We start from the raw sequence: 25,015 nt of genomic DNA on the forward strand, positions 1-25,015 counted from the left end.
ATGGAGTGGCTTCAAGTCTTTGGAATCCTGGGATGTTTACTATTCTGCAGTGGAACTCTAACCACACCAAGGTTTGATACATTTACAATTCTATTTTACTAACATGTTTAAAAGGTGATTAATATGTTTTAAAAATTGTATAATTACCACAGAATAGAACTTTTGTGTAGCTTTTGATGCTTTAAGGGTTTCTGAATAACATATTAGTAATGAATTGATATAGACAATTTTAACAAAATTGAAAAATTCTATTTTTTATGCTCAATATTCTAAATCTGTATCTTTTGTCTCTTGACAAGTTTCTATATTTTCTTCATTCTTCTTTATTTAAAAATTTGGATTTGAGATTTTTTAAATGTTTTGAAGGAAGTCTCTTATTCTCACCTAGGCTGCATTTATTTGATCAAAAATACAGTAAAAAATATTAATATTTTGAAATATTATTACAATTTAAAATAGCTGTTTTCTATTTGAATACATTTTAAAATGAAACAAGAAACATTTATTATTATTTTCAAAGTTGAAAACAGTTGTGCTGCTTCATATTTTTGTGGAAACCGCGATACATTTTTTCAGGATTATTTGATGAATAGAAAGTTCAAAAGAACAGCATTTATTTGAAATAGAAATCTTTTTGTCCTTTAGATGTCTTTACTGTCACTTTTGATGCATCCTTGCTAAGTAAAAGTATTAATTTCTTTAACAAAAAAAAAAAATCTTACTGAACCCAAACTTTTGAACGGTAGTGCAAGATAGAAAATTATAGCTGTTTACTGTTTCTGATAATATAAGTTCTAAAAAAAAAAAAAAAGAAAAATGTTATTTATGTTAAGAAACTAATTATTGAGAGAAATATATAATATGAAATATAATCACAAATATATTATGTATCTCTATCATAATCCCATGAAAATAAGACATTTTTTATAGTTTCAGCCCAGCACAGCCTTCCTCCTATCTCATATCCGTCTCTGAAGTTCTGCGCTGTGGCGTTCCCACCACAATATCAGTCACCATTCTGTCAGATTATCCCATCAAAGTCACAGCTGAACTCATCCATGGAAACACCAGTGTGGCCCAAACACAGAGCACCATCCCAGCAGGTAAATCACCATCATTTACTGTCATCTGACATTTATTATCTTCAGGATCATCTGATTGTATCCCTCATATACATGTTAACATCTATCTATCTATCTATCTATTAAAGATGCAACGATTGCAATTTTCTTGGTCGATTCCGATTTGTTTTTGTTAGCGTGACCTGCCGATACCGATTTTTGCCGATTCCGATTTTCTTTCTAAGAACTATAATTGACAGCATATACAAACAAAAATCTGCTTTTCTTCAGCGTAGTTTTATTTTCATAAAAAAAAAAAACACAAGTAAAAAGACAATCATAAAATAAGAACAAATACATAAATGGACGATTTCACGGACTGTGATGACGTGTTTAAATGGTCATCTGCATCGTAAATCTTGCAAAGTTTTTTAAATTTTCATTTTTTTTTTTTTTAAATGTACATTTATAACACTATGCTTACTTAGTATTGTATTACCTTTGCATCAAATTACAAAAAACGACTTAACTGCTGCTGTGAGGGTGTTTCTAATACAGCAGCTATGGGAGTGACAGTAAAGTTGACATCTTTCTCTCTTCTGACTTCCATTATCAATCTCTCTCTATTTTTTTCCTCTTTTTGACGGTTGTGAAAACACTGTTGTTGAGTTTTTCTTTTGCTATTTGAGAACATGGGAACACACAAAAAAAATGTAATGTAACCTCTCATTCACCGCCATAGAATTTCACCCCATGACAACTTCCGCTTCTGAGAAACCCGGAAATGTCAAAAGGGTCTATTGGAAACAACAGCACAAATAAATGCAATAGAATAAAGAGAGCTTTGAAACTTTAAGTTTTTCAGGTTAAGTAGGTTTTTATTCAGGTAAGAAATACTACAGAAATTAAAGTAATGAAATGTAAAATAACACTGGATAGTCTTCATTTGTAAAAATTAAATACAGATTAATGCTTACAATTAAAGTTATAAAACTTATTCAGTCAAGAGTAGAAAGTGATTTTCTTTGTCATTGTTCTTTGATTGACAGCAGGAATATTAGACTGCTGTCACTTTAAGAGTTAATGAGCGGACCCAGTATACTGTTACACAACATGTGTTCTCTTTTTCAACTATTTAACGTTCCAAAACTGACTGTGTTTAACTGAATGCTCGCCAGGACGGGCGTTATGACATAATTTTGTATGTATTTGACCGTTTAATCACAGTAAGTCACGCAAAACCTGCAGGAATGACTAAAATTATGCGCAATACAAGCACTACTTCACTGGAGCGAATGAGACAAGTGAGAGAGAGGAGGCAGGTGTGTGTCACTTCGACATCTCTCTCTCTCTCTCTCTCTCTCTGACTGTTTTAGTAGACCAACTTTGTTTCAGAAATACAATAATTATTTTTTTTCTCTCCAAAAAGCACCTTGTAATTTCTGAAGGCACAATTATATAACATATAATCAGATTTATTAATTTAGCCTGAACTGTTTAAATTTACACTGGAAATGACTTTGTCAAACTCGAAAGGCACCTTTATAAAAGGACCTATACAATGTAAATATTATATTATATAATATACAACTCCACCCTGTTCAAACAAGTATTCATGTCTGCTCTACTTTGATTTTAAAGGCTCTACCAGACTACTGTCTCTTCCACCTGTGAGTATCAGGACTGTAACAATTTCTATGATTGAATCTCCAAATAAAATAAATGAATTGGTTGCATCAGTGGCTGTTTGTCTGTGACCTACATACAGAGTTTACTGTGTGTTATTTTCCCTCCGCAGGTCTATTATGATGACTTGACCTACTGGTATCCGTATCAGCTGTACGTTAATGGGTTTGTTGGAGCTGCTCAAGTGTTTTCGAACACGACCGCATTGCTTTTCAGCCCCAAGTGCATGTCCATCTTTATCCAGACTGACAAGAACAATTACCAACCAGGGCAGACAGTAAAATTTCGGGTTGTATCGGTTACACCTGATGGAAAGCCGTACAAGGGTCAGATCAACATTTATATCAAGGTGGGTGTCTCAAGGTGTTTGATGATGATTATTTTAGCAGAAAAGGCTAGAATATGAACAGATACATCAGCAGAGTCATCATGACAGGTCTGGAGTACTAGCAGATTAATGGATTTCATTGTATTTGTGTGTTTTTAACATGAGCAGGATCCTAAGGGGAATATGATTCGCCAGTGGCTGTCTGTGGACGCTTTTCTAGGTGTTGTTTCAAAAGAGCTGAACCTCTCTAAGAACCCACCGCCAGGCCAATGGAAAATTATAGCCGGAATCCATGTGAGTTGCACCGCATAACAAAACACTAGAATTTACAAAGAACACATTAGAAACTGCATAGCAATACTCTAGAATCCATAATAAAAAAATTATTTATTTAGATTTAGTTTTATATTGATTTAATTTTGGCTTTATTGCTCTTCTAACACTGTTAATTTTGACATTCAGGATATTGTACAGGAGAGATCGTTCATTGTGGACTATTATGGTGAGATTTCACATATGATACTTATCTTTTATGATCAATGTTTTGTCAAGACATTAATCTTAAAGGGGTCTTATAATGCCCCTTTTTACAAGATGTAAAATAAGTCTCTGATGTCCCCAGAGTGTGTATGTGAAGTTTTAGCTCAAAATACCCCACAGATCATTTTTATAGCATGTTAAAATTGTCACTTTTTGTGGGTGAGCAAAAACGCGCTGTTTTAGTGTGTGTCCCTTTAAATGCAAATGAGCTGCTGCTCCCGGCCCCATTTCAAGAAGAGGGCGGAGCTTTAACAGCTCATGTCAGCAGCTCCGATTACCTCACGCAGACGCTTACTGAAAATGTCAGAAACTGTTTAGCCTTTTATGTTTAAACCGGAGTCGAACAATGATGGAGAGACTTAAGAAGAAATGCAACAGGACATTTCTGAATGGTTAGTTGATGAATTTATGTAGCTGATTTGGAGTTAACTATCTTCAAGTCATATTCTGTCATGATAATCTATAAATTGCCTGTGTGGGAACAGTTGTAAGATGCCTACAGAGCCAGAGAATATATGCTGCATGAAGATGGAACAGGTGTAGTTTAGTTTAATTACGGTTATAACTTATGTTGTCATATTGCTCTTATGACATGCTATTGCATTTGTATTGTGTACTATATTGCAATAAATGCAACTCCCAAATGTGCTCTACCACAACAACTCTTCCTCTTCTCTGAAGCAGCCCAACATGGCCTCACCCCCTTTGTTGTGTGTTCTCGGGGGTGGGGTTTATGTAAATTTTAGGGTTATGTCACCAATCCAAGAAGAAGCTCGTTGTAGTCCCTACCAGCCATTTGTTGTAGTCCTTAAAAAGCGATTTCTGTAAAAGAAAATATCTCTGTTTGCATTGAACTTTGAGGATTGTAACTTTGCAGATGTTGTTTATGCTCAAACAGCAACATTACACACTAACTAAAGTTAAAGGGGGGGTTCACTTTTTTAACTTTAGTTAGTTTACTCTTTATAGAAGAGGAAGAGTTGTTGTAGTAGAGTGTTGTTGACATGCCGTCATTTTACTCCGGACTGCTTCACAAACGAGGGTCAATTCAACGCTGAATTTGCACAAAAGATTAACATGACGGCACATGCTAGTCGATGAGTTGAATCAACTCCACAGCAACTACATAAATTTATCCACTAACCATTCAGAAACGTCCAGTTTCATTCTAAAAGTTGTAACTTCTTCCTAAATCTCTCCATCAGTGTCTGACTCCAGTTTGAACAATGTAAGGCTGAACACCGTTACTGACAATCCTCATTTTGGCTGCGTGAGATTCTCCAGCTTTGTTGTTGTTGAGCAACCGAAGCACGAGCTGTTAAAGCTCCGCCCTCTTTTGGAAAGTGGGCCGGGAGCAGCAGCTCATTTGCATTTAAAGGGACACACACAAAAACAGGGTGTTTCTGCTCACACCCAAACAGGGTCAAAATTTGACAAGCTATAATAAATGATCTGTGGGGTATTTTGAGCTGAAACTTCACAGACACATTCTGGGGACACCAGAGACTTATATTACATCTTGTGAAAAGGGGCATTATAGGTACCCTTTAAAAATGTGAAATCATATATGTGAATTTAAATGTATGTGTTTACAGTGCTTCCTAGGTTTGAGGTGAAGGTGAACGTCCCCTCCGTCCTGCATTATGAAGACACACTGACAGGGACGGTCACAGCAAGGTGAGCGCTTGTCCTAAACATAGTTTTATTATTCATTACGTACTAAGGAAGTATTCATTCTCTCGTTTTATTAATTTTATTAATTAATCCCTCATTTTGGTTAAATCGTGGCATATTACTACAAAGTGGCCACCCTTTTCACAGACTGTGATGACGCGTTTTAACAGTCATATATAACATATATAACTTCTATCTTTTTTCTCAGATATTTTTATGGGAAGCCCGTTAGTGGGATAATGTCTGTGATACTTGTCCACGGTTTTGATGGCCTCGAAAGGCGTTACGAACACAATAAAACTGTAAGTACCATTTGACGAGAAACATATAATGTTACACTGAAAACCTCATATATTGAATTTAAAGTTAACTGTTAATCAGACTGGTATATCTCTGGTGTAGATTGACGGCTCTGCTGATATCACATTTGATGTGCCGTACTTGTACAAACTCTCTGCTGATTACGGAAGTACATATTATGGTGGATACGGGCCCAGTGAATATATCGACATTACCGTGAACGTCACAGAGGGTATTACAGGTGCGTCCCGTCCTGCTTATGTGTATCCTGCTATTATTTATATTTATCTATTATTTATTATTAATAACCTACACAAATTGTGAAGACCCTTCAGATTTCATTTGAGCTGTTTTTCCATTTCTCTGCCTGTAGGTTTAACATACAACAGCAGCGTGAGGGTTTCTGTTGTGAATAATAAATATAATCTAGAGTTTCTGCACCATCCACAGATCATTAAACCCTTCATGACCTTCACTGCTCAGGTAAAGACAGAAGAAAAAATATTTGCATTACGTTTCGGTCCATATTGTGGGTGAATCGTGTGATGTATTCAGGTCATATTTCACCCGAAAATCAAAAATCAAAATATTTTTCAGAAAAAAATAAACCCTATTTTGAGGAAAATTAAGATTTATTAGATTATTATGACATTATTTTCATGGCAATGAACCAAAATTGCGTGATGCATCCTTGTTTCATTACTGTAATGCAGGAATGTTTTACTATAGCTTTTACGTTATTACACAAAAAATTACTGTAATGAATTTTTAAAATGAAAATAATAATATATTTATTTTTCATTAATGACCGTATCTAATTAATATATATATAATTATTTTTCACATTAATGGCAGTATTTAAATAATATATAATTATTTTTCATATTAATGACAGTATTTAAATAATATACCATTTTTTGTATTAATGACAGTATTTAAATAATGTCATTATTTTTCATTTTAATTACATTTTTTAAACAATATATCATTATTTTTCATATTAATGACAGCATTTAAATAATATATCATTATTTTTTGTATTAATGACAGTATTTAAATATGTCATTATTTTTCATATTAATGACATTTTTAAACAATATATCATTATTTTCAAATTAATGACAGTATTTAAATAATAAATAATTATTTTCACATTAATGGCAATGTTTAAATAATATATAATTATTTTTCATATTAATGACAAATTTAAATACTATATCATTATTTTTCATATTAATGACAGTAATTAAATAATATATAATTATTTTTAAATTAATGAGAATTGGGAGGTAAATATGTTTAGTTGTCGTGAAAATAATGTCACAATGCACAAACCTTGCTTGTTCTAAAGAATATGCTTCATTTTCTTTAAACAAAAGAACTGACATTACAATAATGTCATTATGCAAAAAATCTTAGAAAAAAAAAATTTGTTTGTTTGTTTGAATGTGAAATATGAACCAGACATGACCAGCAGGTTTTGTGAGATTCGTGCTTTCAAACTGTTTTTTTTTTCTGTATTTCTATTTAACAAGGTGAAGTTAAGCACTTATGACAAGCGGCCACTAACTGCTGAAGAACAGAGCAGAAGTGTGCGGCTGGCGGTGACCCAGCACAAGTTCAGCCCCTGGTCGTGGATGTGGAACGAGAAAGAATCCCTGTTGCCTCGCACGATGAACACCACAGCAGAGTTCAACTTCACTCCCATTTCCGATATTCCAGTGCAAGACATCGAGCTTCCTGTTGCTGCCGATGGGGTGATGTCATTTCAGGTTCAGCTCTCTGACAGCATTGCCACACTTGATATAGAGGTGCGCACACTTCATCCACACTTTCCATGGCCTTGATATGTCATATGCATAGTAGAAGTATGTAAATTGTGATGCAGCTTAGAACACTTCCTCCTGATGTTGGTTTCAGGCCCGGTTTGAAGACACAGTCCAGCGTCTTCAGGTCTACAGCAGTTATTCTTCACCCAGTAGATCCTACATACAGCTTCACAGAGACAGCGAGCCTCAGGTACTCGATCTGTTCGTGTATATATTCTGCCGAGATTTTTGTTTTCACTGAGTGTTTTTACTGAAAGGGTGACTTTTGCAGGTCGGACAGCCACTCTACTTGACTTTGGAGAGCAATTTTAACCTGACCAAATTCCACTACCTTGTAAGTATTTTCCAGAGATAATATGTCCATTTTAAGCTACTGATAAAGACTGTATGAGAAACCTCTGTTTGTCAAAACATGATGTCAGTATGTTAAATCTGATGTCAGAAAGATCAAATGGAGGAAATGTCATGATGGGGTTAAACAGAAAAAGCAGGGAAAAATTCTGAAACTTCAGTACAATTTATTTTACTGAAATTATATTTTATTAACTTTTTTAATTATAAATAATGCAAAAAACGTATTTTGCATATTATTTACTATATTTATTATATTATTTAGTATTTTCTGACTTTTTTTAATTTTTTATAAAAAATTGCTTTTCCATTACTAACAAAGTGGATTTTATTCTGTAAATTAATGTAGGTTCAGTACCCTTTTGCATACTTTTGAAAAGAGTACTTATTACAGAAATAATACATTTTAAATTAATGTACTTATGTGTGAACTGAATGTAATGTTTTCAGACACTTTATTGCATGTTAGTTGCAATCACATGAAAAGGTAGTTTAAATTTATATTAAATGCAATAAGTTGAACTTTTTTTTAAGTTGAACTGATTTTTTTTAAGTAGGTCTTAAGTACATCGTTACATGTAATTTCATAATTACTTCTATTGTCTTTGAAATATGGTTAAAGAGTATTGCCTAATGTACTGTACGTATTTTAATGTCGACTTGTTTGTCATGTATTTCAATATATATTAATTACATATTGGTAATGATGAAGTTGCAGTTGAGTAAATTTAAAATATATTAACTATAATTTAACTGTATTGAATAACACTACAGTTAAATTATAATCAAGTACTTTACATGTGCTTTAGTATGTTAGTCAGCACATCAATATGTGTACTTCTTTAAAGCACAACAAAAGATTATTAAAACATAATGATTTACAATTTACTTTGTAATAATGTCAAATTAGAAGTTTTATTTTAAAGTGCAACTTTATAAAAGTACTTAAGTGTGTTAAGACACTTCAGTAGCCTTTTATTTCATTAATATCTGCAAGTACAGTTTAAAAAAAAATGCTTTAAGATCTGAAGAACACTACTGCACATTCAATTCTATTAAGTGCAATTCTATTTCACAAGGCTATCCTGTTAATGATATCAGTCATTTGGACATTTCTGAGGATGAGCCTGTAGTTATGATGTGTTCTGTAGGTGATGTCCCGCGGTCGGCTGGTGGATGCTGGGACGGTGAATTCCTCCTCCTTCAGTCTGAACACAGATCATTCTTGGACTCCACTGGCTTGTGTGATGGTGTACTACACGCTTCCAGATGGAGAGATCGTGAACGATGCTCTACAAGTTACTTTCACACAAGTCCTGAGAAACACAGTAAGAATTCAGGACAACAGAATCATCAGGGATAACAACGATGTACTAAACGGAAAAGTTTTTCCTTTGCTTTATGTAAAGTTTTGCGTACAGACGACAGCGTTGTCAAAACGGTCACACGGATCAGAGCAAAAGCACTGTATTACGCATGCCAGACCAGAAGTTGGCGATGTCACTTTGTAAAGAAACACTACACATCTGCGCAAATACGCATTCTCCAGTCCTGTAGTCCACCATTGTTGTTTTAGTTGTCAATTACTCGCTCACGCCTATAGACTGAATGCGTAACACGCATGCGCATGACGTCACTGTTTTCACAAATTCGCGTTTTTGTAGTTTACATGGAGACGATAATGATATCGTTTTCAAAAACTTGCACTTTAAAACCAGTTTTCAAAAGTTTGCATAGCCGGGCCCCCATAACGCCGTTGTCGTGTAAATGAATGACCAAAACTCAAAAAGTTTTCCATTTTTAGTTGAAAACGGTGTCATTTAAACACCCCTTTATTAATATGATTTATTTTACTCTTCAATAAATTAGCTATTTAGGGCACATTCACACGACAACTATGTACTAAAAATGGAATTTTTTTTCTTTGCGTTTTTCGCTTTGTCAAAACGATCTCGTTCACACGAATCCGCAAGAATGACTAAAGGCGCTGTATTATGCTGTCAGGCCAGTAGTTGGCGATGTCACTTTGTAAAGAAAAACTACGCGCCTATAGACTGAACATATAATATGCACACACAGGACATCACCGTTTTCACAAATTTGCGTTTTTGTAGTTTACATGGAGACGATAATGGTATCTTTTTCAAAAACTTGCAATTTGAATGCTGTTTTCAAAAGTTTGCATTTTCAGGCCAATGAACTGCCAAAATGCATAAAAAGTTTTACATTTTTAGTTGAAAACAGTGTCGCGGAAACGCCCCCTTAGTCATTGTGGTAGGCTACTGTTACTTACCAGTAATTTAATGCTGGTTAATGTCAATATAATAAAAGTCACAGTAAGAAAATTAAATAACGATAGACTTCTTAATAACGAAAGTGCTTCATACTCAATTCCTGATGGATTTTCTCATTGAATATCCTGAAATATGTCAATTTTAAGACAAAAAATGAACTATTGAGCTTGACGAAGCCAGTACTGATGTTAAATATGATGTCAGAAAAATCAAACAGTCATTTTTGAAGCAGGAAATGTCAGTTTCTGAGAGAGATTATATGCAATTCTGACACATGTAGACATGCAAATATGCTATTTTGCATATTTAATATATTTATCATTTTATTAATATTTTCTGATCATTTCTGATAACACTTAACAATAAATGTGTTTTGCATGACAGACTGTTTAATCTGTAAAATAATGTGACACCATTCAGTACCTTTGTAAAAGAAAAAAAAAATACACATTTGCATACTTAAAAAAAAAAAAGAGTACTTATGGAAATAATATTCTTAATTCTCAAAGTGAATGTAATGTTTTCAGACACTTTATTTGCAATTATATAAAAATGCATCATAGCATAAATTTATATTAAATGCAATTATTTGAACTTTCAATATCCTGTTTCACTCTGAAGTGTGTCACATTACAGAAGTAAATTGGGTTGCAGTGTAATAATGAATTATAATCATATATTATGTCATTTGCAGGTATCTCTGAGCTGGAGTCAGGATCGTGCCGAGCCAGCAGATTCTGTATCTCTCTCCGTTTCCGTATCCAAGCCTGGATCTCTGGTGGGAATTCTGGTGGTGGACAAAGCAACAATGGACTCCAACAAAGACAATGGCATTACAGAGAAGAAGGTAACATGGTCTACTAGAGATTATAGATAATTTACACTCATAGAATAATTTGCGACACCAACACTGGGCAATATGGAGATCCATTGTTTTCCAACTTTCTCACCTGATGACTTATCTCGTTCAGTTTATTGAGGTTTAAAGTGTGGGAAAACATCTTTGGGATTTCTGACGATTGTTTGTTCTTACAAAAAGATCACATGATAAGTAAAGCTGGTCGTCCTATGTAACCAAACGCTAACACCACACCCGGGTTTCACTTGTTGACAAAAGGAAGAAACTGAGAGCAACTGTGTTTATCAGAACTAGGTGAACAGGTTTGATAGTGCAGACACCATTGTGTTGTTCAGTTTGTTGTTCTGGATGTGATTTATAACAATAGCTGGTTTGTGATAACCAAATACGGACCCCAGAGCAGCTTGTCCTATTCATATGATGCTAGTCATCACAAAAACTTATCTAAGATCAGCAACATGATCTTTTGTGTGTGTGTGTGTGTGTTTTGCAGGTGCTTGAAGAATTTATGTCATATAGCAGAGAGATGACCCATACAGATTACAGCAGCATGAAAATGGGAGATCCGTATTCCATATTCATGGTAGATCAGACACATCAATGTTATCTCAGGAACAGAAATGTATCACTTTTTCGCACAGGGTTTATGGATATTGTTTCATTTTTCAGACGTGCGGTGTCACGGTTCTGACAGATGCCAGACTGAATCAGGAGAAGAGTCAATTGTTCCCTGCGTTTCGTAAGTCTTAAGGCTGAACCTACCCTAGCAACCCCTCAGAACACCCTAGCAATCACCCAAAACACAGCAACATCACATTGATGAGTTGTGCACTACTCAAATTTTCTAAATGCAAGAGAAATTGATCTCAATATGATCTTAAACATTTCTCAAGTTTTTCCAAAACCAATTATATTATCCACATTAATATTCCAGCTCATTTGTTGCACAAATGTAAGGGCATGAGCAGCAGAATATTGTGCCAGTTGCAGGTGATTAAGGAATTTAACTGGTAGGCCATTAAACAAGGAGTTACAATAGTCCAATCTAGAGGCTATGAAAGCTTGGATAACATTTTCAGCATCTTTATGGTTAAGTGAAGGACGTACTGTATGTGAACTATTGCAAAGGTGGAGAAAACAAGATTTAACAAGCTGGCAGATATGGTTCAAAACATAATTTAGAATCAAACAGTACTCCCAGATTCTGAACAATTAGTGAAGGCCTTACCAGGACTCATCAATAACAGAGATTTCCGTTCATATTCCGTTCGATTTCGGGCCAACTAGTAGAATATCATTTTTGTCAGCATTCAGTTTCAGAAAGTTTTCCACCATCCATGCTTTAAGATCTTGAAGGCAAGAAGTGATAAGCCGCGTTTCCACCGAAATTACCTGGAACAATTTGTCGCAGGAACTTTTTTCCACCAGATCCGCTGCTGTCTGCGTTTCCATCACCGGTATAAAGTACCGTGAAGACTAGGCAAATTAGTTCGGTGACGTAGGACTGCGTGAGACTTTCCAGTTCCCACTGAATTTCGTCCTCAGCATATAAGCTTAATAAAGCCTGAACCTCATCGTCAGTCCATCGGTCATATTTTTTAAACTCCATTGTTGATTTAAATAGCAAACAACTCTTGCTGCACACACCGACTTTTAAAAATGGTCGTTGAAATAAAATGCTGCGTGGAGTCAACCAATCAAAATGCTGTGCGATCTCAACCAATCAGCATGTTCAGCACCCAAGTCTCACCCCCAAAAGTTCCTGAACTTTGAAAAAGTACTACTTCATGAGCAGCGACTTTCTGAGGGGTAAATTTTTACCTGGAACTTCCTTTAAACCCTAGTTGCTGAGGTTGAAACACACAGAGTACCACCCCAAAGTTCATAGTTTTCCTGCGGTGGAAACGCGGCTATAGATGGGGGTGGAAAGACTGAATTAGGCTGGATCGGAAAAAAAATTGTGTATCTTCGGCATAACTATGAAAATTAAGACAATGACATTTAATGATCTATCTAAGAAGAAGCATATAAATTAGAAATAGTAGTGGACCAAGGACCGATCCTTGAGGCACACCTCTTAAATGTGTATTTGGATGTTTTCTTTCCATTAGTCTGAAAGAAGACATGTTATTGAAGCAGAATAGCTCAAAATCTCAAAATTGACAAGTTCCTAAAAAAACAGTGGTTTTGCCTGAGGTGTGTTGTCTTAAGAAAATATAAAATTCTGGTTCATAATCATTTTCTCACTAACACTCATGTGTTCCACAGCAGGGGAGGGACTCTATCTGAATCAGGTGGCTGGTGGGGGTTTTCAAGAGCCTAGAGAGCGAAAAGACTTTCCTGAAACCTGGATCTGGCTGGATGCTAATATGAGGTACGACAAGGAATATGTCTGTCCTTGAGCTGATTTTCACTAGGATAATACCTAACTATATTAAAAATACTTTCTGAGCTATGAACAAGCAACTTCTGCTCAGTAACTTTGATTGTTTACAGTATGCAGTCACTTAGGAATGAAAAACCACAAGTCTCTGAGATCTCTTTAATATCTTAATCATTTCTTCTAGAGAGCATTGAGATGAAATGTAGAGCAAATGGAGACTTTTGAAGACTGAAAAAACTATCACAGTCATCCTGTAGCAATGTATCAAACTGTGCTTATATTTGCCAAGATACAATGAAATGTTAGATATCACAATATGAATTCAAATGTTTCTTATAAAATTCTCCAAAGGTCTTTATATGCACATTCATTCTATGAAAGCAACTGACTCATTAATGTCTGTTTTTATTTCTTATGTTGCAGTAATTCTGCCTCAGCTTCCTTCCCATTGACCGTGCCGGACAGCTTGACCTCTTGGGTGGCCTTTGCCATCGTGATGTCAGAGAATCTGGGTTTGGGCATCAGCTCTCCTGCAGAGGTGATGCATCGTGTACAGTTTACCTGTCACTGAATATTAATATATATAACTGATTATTAAAAAGGTGTTTGTTTCCCAGCTGACCGTGTTCAAAGATTTCTTCCTGTCACTCAATCTCCCGGCGTTCCTGATCCGTGGGGAACTGCTACTGCTGGAAGTCAATTTGTTTAACTATATGGATGAAGATTTGGAGGTAAGATTTGCGTCAGTAGCCCAGCTAACAGGGAATGTTCTGGCAAGGTTCTCTCAAAGTTATGAACAAACATTCTTCCAGTAACATTAATAGAACATTCGTTCATAAAACATTAGCACAAAAATGTTATTTATACATCATTTTTTTTCTTTGAAATGGCTTGCAAATGCTCTTTCATGTTGACTTCAACCCAGGTTACTCTAGGGTCGTTCTGTTGTAAGTGAATTATAGTCTGCTGAATGCAGTTCTTTTCATGTCTTTGCCCATCACAGGTGCTGGTTGTTGTTGCAGAGAGTTCGGCATTTGAATTTGTGTCACCAGATAATAGAGAATTTTCTATGGACAACGTGAGGAAAGTCTCAGTGTTGAGTCAGAACATTACGACGCTCCTGTTCCCCATCAGAGCCACAGCGTTGGGAGACATTCCCATCTCCGTCAAAGCCACATCCATCTACTCTTCAGACTGGGTCTACAAGACTGTTCTTGTCAAGGTGATTCAAGTCAGCATGATGTTACGCCCCAAAATAAAAAATAAATTAAAAAAAGTCCTATTTTAACGAAAAGTATGTTTGTTTTTAGGACCGTTATTTATTTAGACATATTCAAGACAGTTAAGCCCATTTTGCAGCATAGATTCATGACTGCAGTGCATCTGGAGGTTGTTAGATTTTTTCCTCATTATTTTTGATGGTATTTATTTCTTTGAACAAAGCAATATTTGTAATACAATATGTTTTTGTTTAAACTGAAGACACTGCAAAAAAATTGTATTTTGACATTATTTTCTTCTCCTCATATGTTCATGACTGTAATGCATCTGGACATTTTTAGATTTTTTTTCTCTTAATATTTTTGATTTTATATTTATTAAAGCAAAGCAAAATCTGTCAGACAACTATGTTTTTATTTAAATAAAGACAGTACAGCAATTTATTTTTGCAGATTTTTTTTCAATGCAATGAAATTAAAAATGATGAACGATTAACTTATTTTTAGAATGTTTTCATGAAAAAAATGCAAAGTTTCACCTCATGTTAACGACTGTTATGCATCTGAACATTTTTAGCTGTTTTTCTCATTATTTTTGATGATTCTATATTTAAAGTACAACAAATACTCTTATAGCAGTCTGGGAAGAGGAAAATCCTTCTAAAGTCTTTTTGTGTTGAATGATTTCTCTTTAGCCAGAGGGAATGGAGCAGTCATCAACTCAAACGTTGTTTCTGGAGTTTCACCTGAACCAGAACACGCTGTCTAGGGCGATGATGTTCAGTTTTCCTGCAGATGTGGTTCCTGACAGTCAGAGGGCCACTGTATCTGCTGTGGGTATGTGTCCTCACTCTGTGTTTCTATTGTAAGAGAATTTCTGGCTGTTATCAGGCTTCTTTTGAGTGCAAACACCTCATCTAAACACCTCTTTTATATGTGTCAATATTGAAGGTGACATTCTGGGCCCATCCATTGGAAATCTGGACTCTCTCATTGAGATGCCGTATGGTTGTGGTGAGCAGAACATGATCCATTTTGCTCCAAATATTTATGTTCTCCAGTATCTGAGAAATACCAAGCAAGCCGAGCAACAGACCAGGAGCAAGGCTATGAGCTACATGATGGAAGGTGAGTGTTGTGAAGTCGTATAGTCCTGAGACACACAGCTGATGTCCTTGAGTTAACACGTGTGTTCTGTTTGGTTGCAGCGTATGAACGTGAGCTTTCCTACCAAAGGATTGATGGCTCTTTCAGTGCTTTTGGAGACAGTGATTATTCTGGCAGCACATGGTATACATAAATACATCACAGCTTAAGATCTACCCCCCAAAACATAGTACATTCTGAGTTGGGAGTAAAATTATGTAAAATCACTAATTAATATAAAACAGTTTCATTTATCTTTCCAGTTCAGCACTGACTTCCGAACCGATGGGTGAAAAATGAAATCAAACACAAATCAAGTGTATGAGTGATTGATGGTGTGCTTTGTGATATTCAGGCTGTCAGCGTTCGTGCTCAGGTGTTTCCTCCAGGCTCAGGACTTCATTTCCATTGACCCGATGGTGATTCAGAGGACAGCATATTGGCTGTCAGTCCAACAGGACCCTGACGGTTCGTTCAGAGAGCCAGGTCGGGTCATCCACACAGAGCTCCAGGGCGGTCTGGATGGACCTGTGTCTCTCACAGCGTACGTCCTCATTGCTCTTCTGGAGAATGCCGAATATAAGGTGAGTTCAGACAGACAGACAGACAGACAGGCAGATAGATAGATAGATAGATAGATAGATAATCGTAGACAGACAGATAGATAGATGGACAGACGGATAATCATAGATAGATAGATGGACGGATGGATAGAGAGAGAGAGAGAGAGATAGACTGTTAGATAGATGGATGGATTGATGGATGGATGGATGGATGGATAGATAGATAGAGAGATAGATAGACGGTTAGATGGATGGATGGATGGATAGATTGATTGATTGATTGATTGATTTATTGATTGATTGATTGATTGATTGATGGATGATGGATGGATAGATAGATGTTAGATAGATGGATGGATAGATAGACAGATGGTTAGATAGATAGATAGATAGATAGATAGATAGATTGATAGATAGATAGATAATCATTGACAGATAGATGGACGGACAGACAGACAGATAATCATAGATAGACTGATAGATTGATTGATTGATTGTTTTGTGTCTCCTGGTAGAGTGCATATGATGGCAGTGTGTCTTCAGCCTTGAGTTTCCTGAAGTCTCGACTGTCTCAGGGCATCTCCAGTAACTACAGCCTGTCTTTAGTCACCTATGCGCTGTCACTGGCCAACAGCACCACTGCTCCATCGGCCCTCACCCAGCTGTTGAACAGAGCACTAATTGTTGGTAAATATACCCTGCAAATGTGAAGTGAAATGAAAGTGACATGTGAAGGCCAAGCATGGTAACCCATACTCTGAATTTATCCTCTGCATTTAACCCATCCAACCCACTAATCCTCACACATTAGGAGTAGTGAGTAGTGAACACACACACACACACACTGCAAACCGTGGACACACACACACCCGGAGCAACCCGGGGAGCGATTGGGGGTTAGGTGCCTTGCTCAAGGACACCTCAGTCATTTCCTGTCGGTATTGAGAATTGAACTCGCAACCTTCGGGTTACCATTCTGACTTTCTAACCATTAGGCCAGACTACTCTCTGAGGGGTTAAACTGTTGTCTGTGGTAATCGACAGCATGCCACAGATGTGAAACATACATAAAGCTGAAAATAACCAATTTCTTTTACTTCCACACAGTGTGGCGACCAGCTGTACTGTTATGGATGAGCGTTGTATCTGGCACAGTAAAATGTGTTATAATAGTTGGATGGTGACGCTGTATTCTGGGTCTTTCAGATGGAGTGCCAACTTGGAGATCTCCAGGCGACATCTTGTACAATTCCTGGCAGCCACGTTCAGCCGAAATTGAGATATCTGCATATGTACTGCTCTCCATGTACAGACTGAAAGTAATGGATGAAGGATTCATTCTGATGAAGTGGCTCAGTCAGCAAAGAAACCATCTTGGGGGATACGGATCCACTCAGGTACATGTCAAACAGACGTTTAACTCACGAAAGACAATAGAAACTGTTTATATGGGACAGAATGACCGAACATAGACTGCACTTTTAGGCATTCAGGCTCCAGAAATGAATGTCAACATTTTAGAAAGACTGTGTTACAATGGAAGTGAATGAGGACAATTTTTCGAGGATTTAAAAGACAATTTTTTGAGGATTTCTCTAAAAACTATTAATTAGTAAGAATTTTTCCTACTAAAATCATGTTAACATGCTTATTGTTGTGTATCTATTGCTACAGTGAGTTTTTGAATGTTTGCAGATTCACTTCCATTGTATGTGCCTCAGGTTTTTGCTTTTGAGTTACTCTAGTTTAGTATTAAGTTGAGCAAATTGAAATCATGCCACAAATGAACCTGGAAATATTCCTTTAAGAAATGAAACGGGCTTTGCATCTATTGAGGTATTAATTATTGACCCCGTGTTTATGATTACACACATCTTTGATCTAATTGATTCAGAGAGATTTGTTGACAGGCGAATGTTTCAATTGGAAATCAAGATGTGCAAGAGGCCATTGAGATGAGATTATGAAATGTACTTTTAATTTTAAAAAGACCCTCATGATATTAACCCGGACGCCTGGCTCGGGACCGAAGGCCTGCGTTCCGTCAGGAACTCTAACCTCAATGAAGACTAGCAGTTTCCGGGCTGTGAGCTTTGATAATGCGCTGCACTCATGTTGAAGCCCCTCGCTTTGACACAACAACTTGAATCCAACAGGAGAACATCTGACTGCGATTGCCAAGAGAGTCCTGGTGGTATTTGTTTGAGCATGTAAAGATTAAAGGACGTGTGGCTGTTTTTGTGCTCTGCTCTGCACATGTGCGGTTTTATTTACCAGGTGGCAGGTGATTGAATGTGAGGTTTCTGTGACAGAGATGATCACATCTGCCTTTTACACATGAAATCAAAACAGCATCTATTTACGGTTTTAATACATGCTTATCCCATTTTTCCCCTCGTTAATTGCCCTTTTTGTTGTTTTGATCAGTTCTGATGCTTTATTATAATATCTGTGCTCTGTGTTTTTCTTTATTGTCAGGATACGGTGATGGCGTTGCAGGCACTGTCGGTCTACGCCACCATCAACAACGGCGAGTCCATTGATCTCACCATCACAGTTAACAGTGCCTTCGGTGTTGACGCCATATTCAACATAGACAGATCCAATTACCTGCTGCAACAGAGCCAAGACCTCCCCGTATGTATATAATACACAGATCTAGATCTGTGCTGACACAAACTACAGCTCAAAAGATTTTTTAAAAAAGAAACCAATACTTTTATTCAGCAAGGATGCATTAAATTGGTCAAAAGTGACATTAAAAACATTAATAATGTGGCAAAAGATTTCTATTTCAAATAAATAGAACTTTCTATTCATCAAATATTCCTCAAAAATCATGATTTGACAAGATTGTTATTAATAACAAATGTTTCTTGAGCAGCAAATCATCATATCAGAATGATTTCTGAAGGATCATGTGAAGACTGGAGTAATGATGCTGAAAATTCAGCTTTGATCACAGGAATAAATTACATTTTAAAATATATTCAAATAGAACAAAGTTATTTTAATTGGTAATAATATTTCACAATATTACTGTTTTACTGTATTTTTGATCAAATAAATGCAACCTTGGTGAGCAGAAGAGACTTCTTTCAAAAACATTAAAAAATCTTACCGACCCAAAGTTTTGAACATTAGTGTATAACTCAAAAGTGTTAAACTTTAGCATGGCTTGCGACCTTAGTAATTTGTCAAAATCTGCTAAGCGAAGCATGCTAATGTTTGCTTTGCCTCTACAGATTGATGGAAATGAGGGGATTGACATTGAAGTGGTGGCAGAGGGTAAAGGCATTGCTCTGTTTCAGGTATGTCTAAACTCGTAGTTATCATCTGCTAGTATGTTGTGATCAAAACAGATGTCTTGCACAGCATATGCAGTATGTGTGAAACAGGCATTAATGACATATACGGCAGGCCTTTTAATATAGAAACTGCTGTTCCCCTGATTGAGAATTCGTCCTTAAATTCATTGTTAAAGGGGTTACTTCACCCAAAAATGAAATTTTTGTCATTTATTACTCACCCTCATGTCGTTCTACACCTGTAAGACCTTCATTCATCTTCAGAACACAAATTAAGATATTTTTGATAAAATCCGATGGCTCAGTGAGGCCTCCATTGACAGCAAGATAATTAACACTTTCAATGCCCAGAAAGCTACTAAAAACATATTTGAAACAGTTCATGTGACTACAGTGGTTCAACCTTAATGTTATGAAGCAATTACTTTTTGTGTGCCAAAAAAAACAAAATAATGACTTTATTCAACAATATCTAGTGATGGGCGATTTCAAAACACTGCTTCATGAAGCTTCGAAGCTTTACAAATCTTTTGTTTCGAATCAGTGGTTCAGAGCGTGTATCAAACTGCCAAAGTCACGCCCCCCAGTGGTGAACAATTGAAATTTCGAAACACTTATGACGTAACAAAGCCTTGTTTACTGAAATCACGTGACTTTGGTAGTTTGATACACGCTCCGAACCACTGATTCGAAACAAAAGATTCATAAAGCTTCGAAGCGTTGTTTTGAAATCGGCCATTACTAGATATTGTTGAATAAAGTCGTTAATTGTTTTTTTTGGCACACAAAAAGTATTCTCGTTGCTTCATAACATTAAGGTTGAACCACTGTAGTTACATAAACTGTTTTAAATTTATTTTTAGTAGCTTTCTGGGCCTCTGGAAGTGTTAATTATCTTGCTGGCAATGCAGGCCTCACTGGAACGACATGAGGGTGAGTAATTAATGAAGAATTAAATTTTTGAGTGAACTAACCCTTTAAGCACTGGTCTGGTACAAAAAAATAGTATAGCTACAAAACAGTAAAAAGTAAAACAAATTGCTTGTTGAACAACAAGTGGACTGTCTTGACAGTTTAACAGGATCAAGCTATCATCTGTCAAACAGCAAGATATTGCAAATGAAAACAGGTCATGAAGGTTCAGCAGCTGTGAATAATAACTGAAATCCCCATAAAAATAAAAAGAGACGTAATGGCAAAAATATGTCATCAGCGGTCGGATCCTCATCTTTCTCAGTCCAGTGTGTAATTATACCTTTGATTGCTCGCCATGGAGCACGTAAACAGGCCCAGACGCGGTTTTCCTCATCACTGAGACACCAACAACATCTTGAGCTGCTTTGAGAAGCAGTGAAACAGTAAAACAGTGTCCAGAAGATTCACAAAAGCAGAAATGACCTAATTTTGAGTGATGTTTGTTCATTTGTGCTTCAGACGTGAATGATTCCTAATCATCTGACTTGTTGAGGAGAGATGAGCTAGTACTTTACGAAGCTATAAAATGGGAAAACAAATCCCAAAGGCTTCTGTCATTCATTTTCCCTTACTGTTTCAGCTTACTGTGTTCTACAATGTGATGAACCTGAGAAGGTCTCTCAGACGGCGTGATATACACACAGATGAGGCCTTTTATTTGTATGTAGATGTAATGGACAATGAGGAGTTTCGTGTAAAGCTTCACATATGTTTCAGGTGAGTGGTTGGACTGAGCACACATGCACGGCTCACTTTTTGCCAAAATGATTTCATCAGCACCAAAAAATGTGATTAAAAAGTCAACAAAACTATAGCGCTGCTCGATTATGGGAAAAAAATCATAATCACGATTATTTTGGTCAGTATTGAGATCATGATTATTTAACAAGATTAGGCATTAACTTTGGAAACATCACGCATTTATTGAACTTTAAAAAAAATTGTCTTTCTAACAGTGCATTTCCTTGAACAACTGAAAAATAAAATATATAATAAAATATTATTGTGTGTGTATGTGTATATATATATATATATATATACATATATATATTATATACACACACATGTTTCTGTTTATACACACACATTTAAATAAATAAATAAAAAATTAGATCAACAATTGTTTAATCTCGATTGTTTTCACAATCCCAAAATTGAAAATGGAAATAAAATTTAATTAATCACCCAGCCCTACAAAACAAGTTTATTTATTTTAAATAAATAAACAAAAAATTTTATTTATTTAAAAAGGGGCATTGTACATTAATAAACATTGAAATAAATGTACCATTTTGCCTGACGTTAATGGGAAGAAAAAAAAACATATGCACAATGCTCAATTAAATACAAATAAGTAGCATGTATACCAATAAGATAATAAAAGTATAATATTAATAAACAGTAGTCTCGTTATAGATGTAAAAAGCAACATCAGTGTCGACATCAAAGCAACATACTTAAATAATATGTATATTATATATTATCAATATTTACATTTATAAATTTAGCAGATGCTTTTTCAATTGATGCAATTCATCAAAGAGCCATTAATAAACATAATATACAATGCCAGGTTTATTAGACAACTAGCAATATTGCGTTAGATATTCTATATCTAATGCAAATCATAAAATGTGTGTCTAAATACTTTTTGGGGCCACTGTAGATATTTATGGAATCACTTTTGAGTAGAAATCTGTCTGAAAGCATCATTTTTGCCATTTCTTTAAGGCTGAGGGAAGGCCAGGGTCAGACGGGTATGGCCATACTGGACGTGGGCTTGCTTACGGGCTTCAGTTTGGCCCAAGATGGTGTCCAGATAGATGATGTAGTCAGAAGAGTAGAGACACCTTCAGGACGAGTTATACTTTACTTAGACACGGTGAGTTCCATATAGCAACTTATTTACTTAAGGGTGTCCACAAACATGACGATAAAAGTGTCTGGAGTGTCTGGAGTCATATATTTTCAGAAAATATATTTCAGAATCACCAGTCATTTTGCTTCTCAAGTAAATGTCTCTTGATTTAAGAATGTTTAGATATTTATACTGGAAAACCAGACACAAATACTAATCAAGAAAATCAAGTTTTGCTGTGTTTTTGTTCTTATGTTTTTTTTTTTTTTTTTTTTGTGCATTATGCATCAGATGGTTCGTGGCTGTATCTCCAATTTTAACATCTTTTCTCTCACCGCAGGTGACCACAATTGAAAAGTGCATTGAAATATCCACCATAATGGACTTTAAGGTGGCCAGTGTCCAAGATGCTGTGACGATGATCTACGACTACTATGAGCCCCGTAAGACTCTTTAAGTAATTGCTCCATACAATCTAATTCATGGTCCTTCATATGCTGTTCTGTGCCAGTACGTGTTTCAAGTTCCTTGTTTCATTCACTTATCCTCTGCAGAACGGAGGACAGTGCGGTCCTACACATCTGAGATAAGACAGCACATGTCTGTGTGTTCGCTGTGTGGGTCAGATTGCTCCCAGTGTGGGGCTCAAGACATCAGGGTGACTGATGGGACGCCCTCCATCAGCCAACATCCACTTCTGGCTCTAAGCTTGACCACAGCACTTATCATCCTCCTGACAATCTACAACTAATCAGTGTGTTCCATAAATCTCTACCATTGTAATCAATAACACTCCAATACAAGCAAAGTTTATGTGTAAATTGTTCCAAAAAATGTTCTGTAAATGTGTTTTTTTTTTTTTTTGTATGAAAATTGACAGATTCAATTTAGTTTAACAATGAATGATTTTACAAACAGTTTAGAGAGTACTTTATTTAAATGACATTTCATTACTGACAACTTTATGAAAAATAAGTGATTAAAGTGATTAATTAATTAATTAATTGATTATGAGTGAATAAGGGATGCTTTTGTTTTTAGATTTTTCCAATGCAGCATAATTGAAATAGTAATTCAGGGTCAGGTGCAAAACTGATACATTAACTTTTTAAATGTGAACACTGTGATTCTTACATTCCTTGTCACCATTATAATAATTCACTGCATAAAATGTGTCATATTGTCAATTATCGCAATTACAAATTGCCCAGTAGTAAATGTGTTCATGTCTTATTTGATCTTGTAAGTTGAAACTTCTTTAACTCATAATTTGGAAATCTTTTTAAAAGCTTTGACTTCTACCAGGTATGCTATGTATAGTGGGCATCCATACGGGTTTTGCACAAAAGATTACGGCACATGCTAGTTGATGAGTTGAATCAACTCCACAGCAACTACATAAATTTATCCACTAACTGTTCAGAAACGTCCAGTTTCATTCTATAAGTTGTAACTTCTTCCTGAATCTCCCCATCAGTGTCGACTCCGGTTTGAACAATGTAAGGCTGAACACCGTTACTGACAATCCTCATTTTGGCTGCGTGAGATTCTCCAGCTTTGTTGTTGTTGAGCAACCGAAGTGTGAGCTGTTAAAGCTCCACCCTCTTCTGGAAAGTGGGCGGGGAGCAGGAGCTCATTTGCATTTAAAGGGACACACACAAAAAACTGTGTTTTTGCTCACACCCAAATAAGGGCAAATTTGACAAGCTATAATAAATGATCTGTGGGGTATTTTGAGCTGAAACTTCACAGACACATTCTGGGGACACCAGAGACTTATATTACATCTTGTAAAAGGGGCATAACATGTTCCTTTTAAAGTGTGAAGCCATCATGCAAGATTACACAGTCATACGATAAACACACTGATGGCTGATTTCTTTGTTTTGTGTTTTCAGTTATGTGGTTGGCAGGGTAAGCTAGCCGTTTTATTGTGCAGCCTAACAAACCCATCAACACAACATTGTGAACATAGTGTATAGACACAACAAAGTCAATTCACACAATGTGACAGCATATCATTGCTGAAATACCCAGATTATTAGGTTATGTTTTGGGTTAACTGGTTTAAGATGGTCTCCCAGCCTGACCATCAGACAAGACACTTGTGAACAGACCAGTTAATCAAGTTGGAAGACTAGCTAACCACCTTGGATTTGTGTAAGCTGTTTTTTTCCCAGCATTACCATAATAGTTATGCATAGGAATTACAATTTATCTAACTGATTCTGGCTCTTGTGGATAAATAGCAGACGCAATGAGCAGAGGATTTAACTAGCAGGAAACGTTTAGCGCAAACTTTGACTCTACATCCCACTTGTTTTCATTCAGTGATGAACGTCTTTGGCCAGAGAGTTGAAAACGAGACAAATGTGCTCCATAGTCAGAGCCAATCAAACACAGCACCGCAATTCAAGATGGTAAAACCACAGACTTAGCTGATCTTATGATGAGAGCAGAAGCGATTGTAGTCACCTTGTATGGGTGTTTATGACAAAGTATTGTAATGAGCCCAAGATGTGTTTGGATTCATTAGCAGAGATCCATGAGTCTGTTTTACTGAGCACGGGAGGTTTAATCTCTTCCTTTCTCCATGTTCACATGATCGAGCTGTACAGGACGTTTTTCCTGCCACCTCAT

The 25,015-nt window shown here is 36.1% G+C and overlaps 1 protein-coding gene across 1 annotated transcript; it reads left to right on the forward strand.

The window, feature by feature from the left end:
- cd109 (CD109 molecule) lies at positions 1-23,597 on the forward strand. The gene is made up of 33 exons (XM_051875281.1): positions 1-71; positions 937-1,103; positions 2,703-2,731; positions 2,860-3,096; positions 3,244-3,369; positions 3,538-3,577; positions 5,211-5,292; positions 5,498-5,591; positions 5,692-5,830; positions 5,963-6,072; positions 7,125-7,400; positions 7,510-7,608; positions 7,690-7,752; positions 8,921-9,097; positions 10,758-10,910; positions 11,416-11,505; positions 11,592-11,661; positions 13,191-13,296; positions 13,729-13,843; positions 13,923-14,036; positions 14,309-14,527; positions 15,221-15,362; positions 15,477-15,653; positions 15,734-15,815; positions 16,027-16,255; positions 16,750-16,921; positions 17,441-17,631; positions 18,713-18,871; positions 19,480-19,545; positions 21,098-21,234; positions 22,249-22,399; positions 22,716-22,818; positions 22,930-23,597. Exons 1-33 carry the CDS (start codon positions 1-3, stop codon positions 23,124-23,126), a joined length of 4,383 nt encoding a protein of 1,460 aa, XP_051731241.1. The 3' UTR covers positions 23,127-23,597.
- Positions 23,598-25,015: the final 1,418 nt, after the last annotated feature.

The sequence above is a fragment of the Ctenopharyngodon idella genome, chromosome 20 (genome assembly GCF_019924925.1).
Source record: "Ctenopharyngodon idella isolate HZGC_01 chromosome 20, HZGC01, whole genome shotgun sequence".
NCBI lineage: Eukaryota > Metazoa > Chordata > Actinopteri > Cypriniformes > Xenocyprididae > Ctenopharyngodon > Ctenopharyngodon idella.

What these genes read in the sequence shown, in the direction of transcription:
- cd109 (XM_051875281.1), top strand. Translation starts at nt 1, where the DNA reads ATGGAGTGGCTTCAAGTCTTTGGAATCCTGGGATGTTTACTATTCTGC. An exon ending in CGTCACAGAGGGTATTACAG is followed by an intron (nt 5,831 to 5,962) that starts GTGCGTCCCGTC and finishes CTCTGCCTGTAG; the next exon opens with GTTTAACATACAACAGCAGC. An exon ending in ATCCGTATTCCATATTCATG is followed by an intron (nt 11,506 to 11,591) that starts GTAGATCAGACA and finishes TTCATTTTTCAG; the next exon opens with ACGTGCGGTGTCACGGTTCT.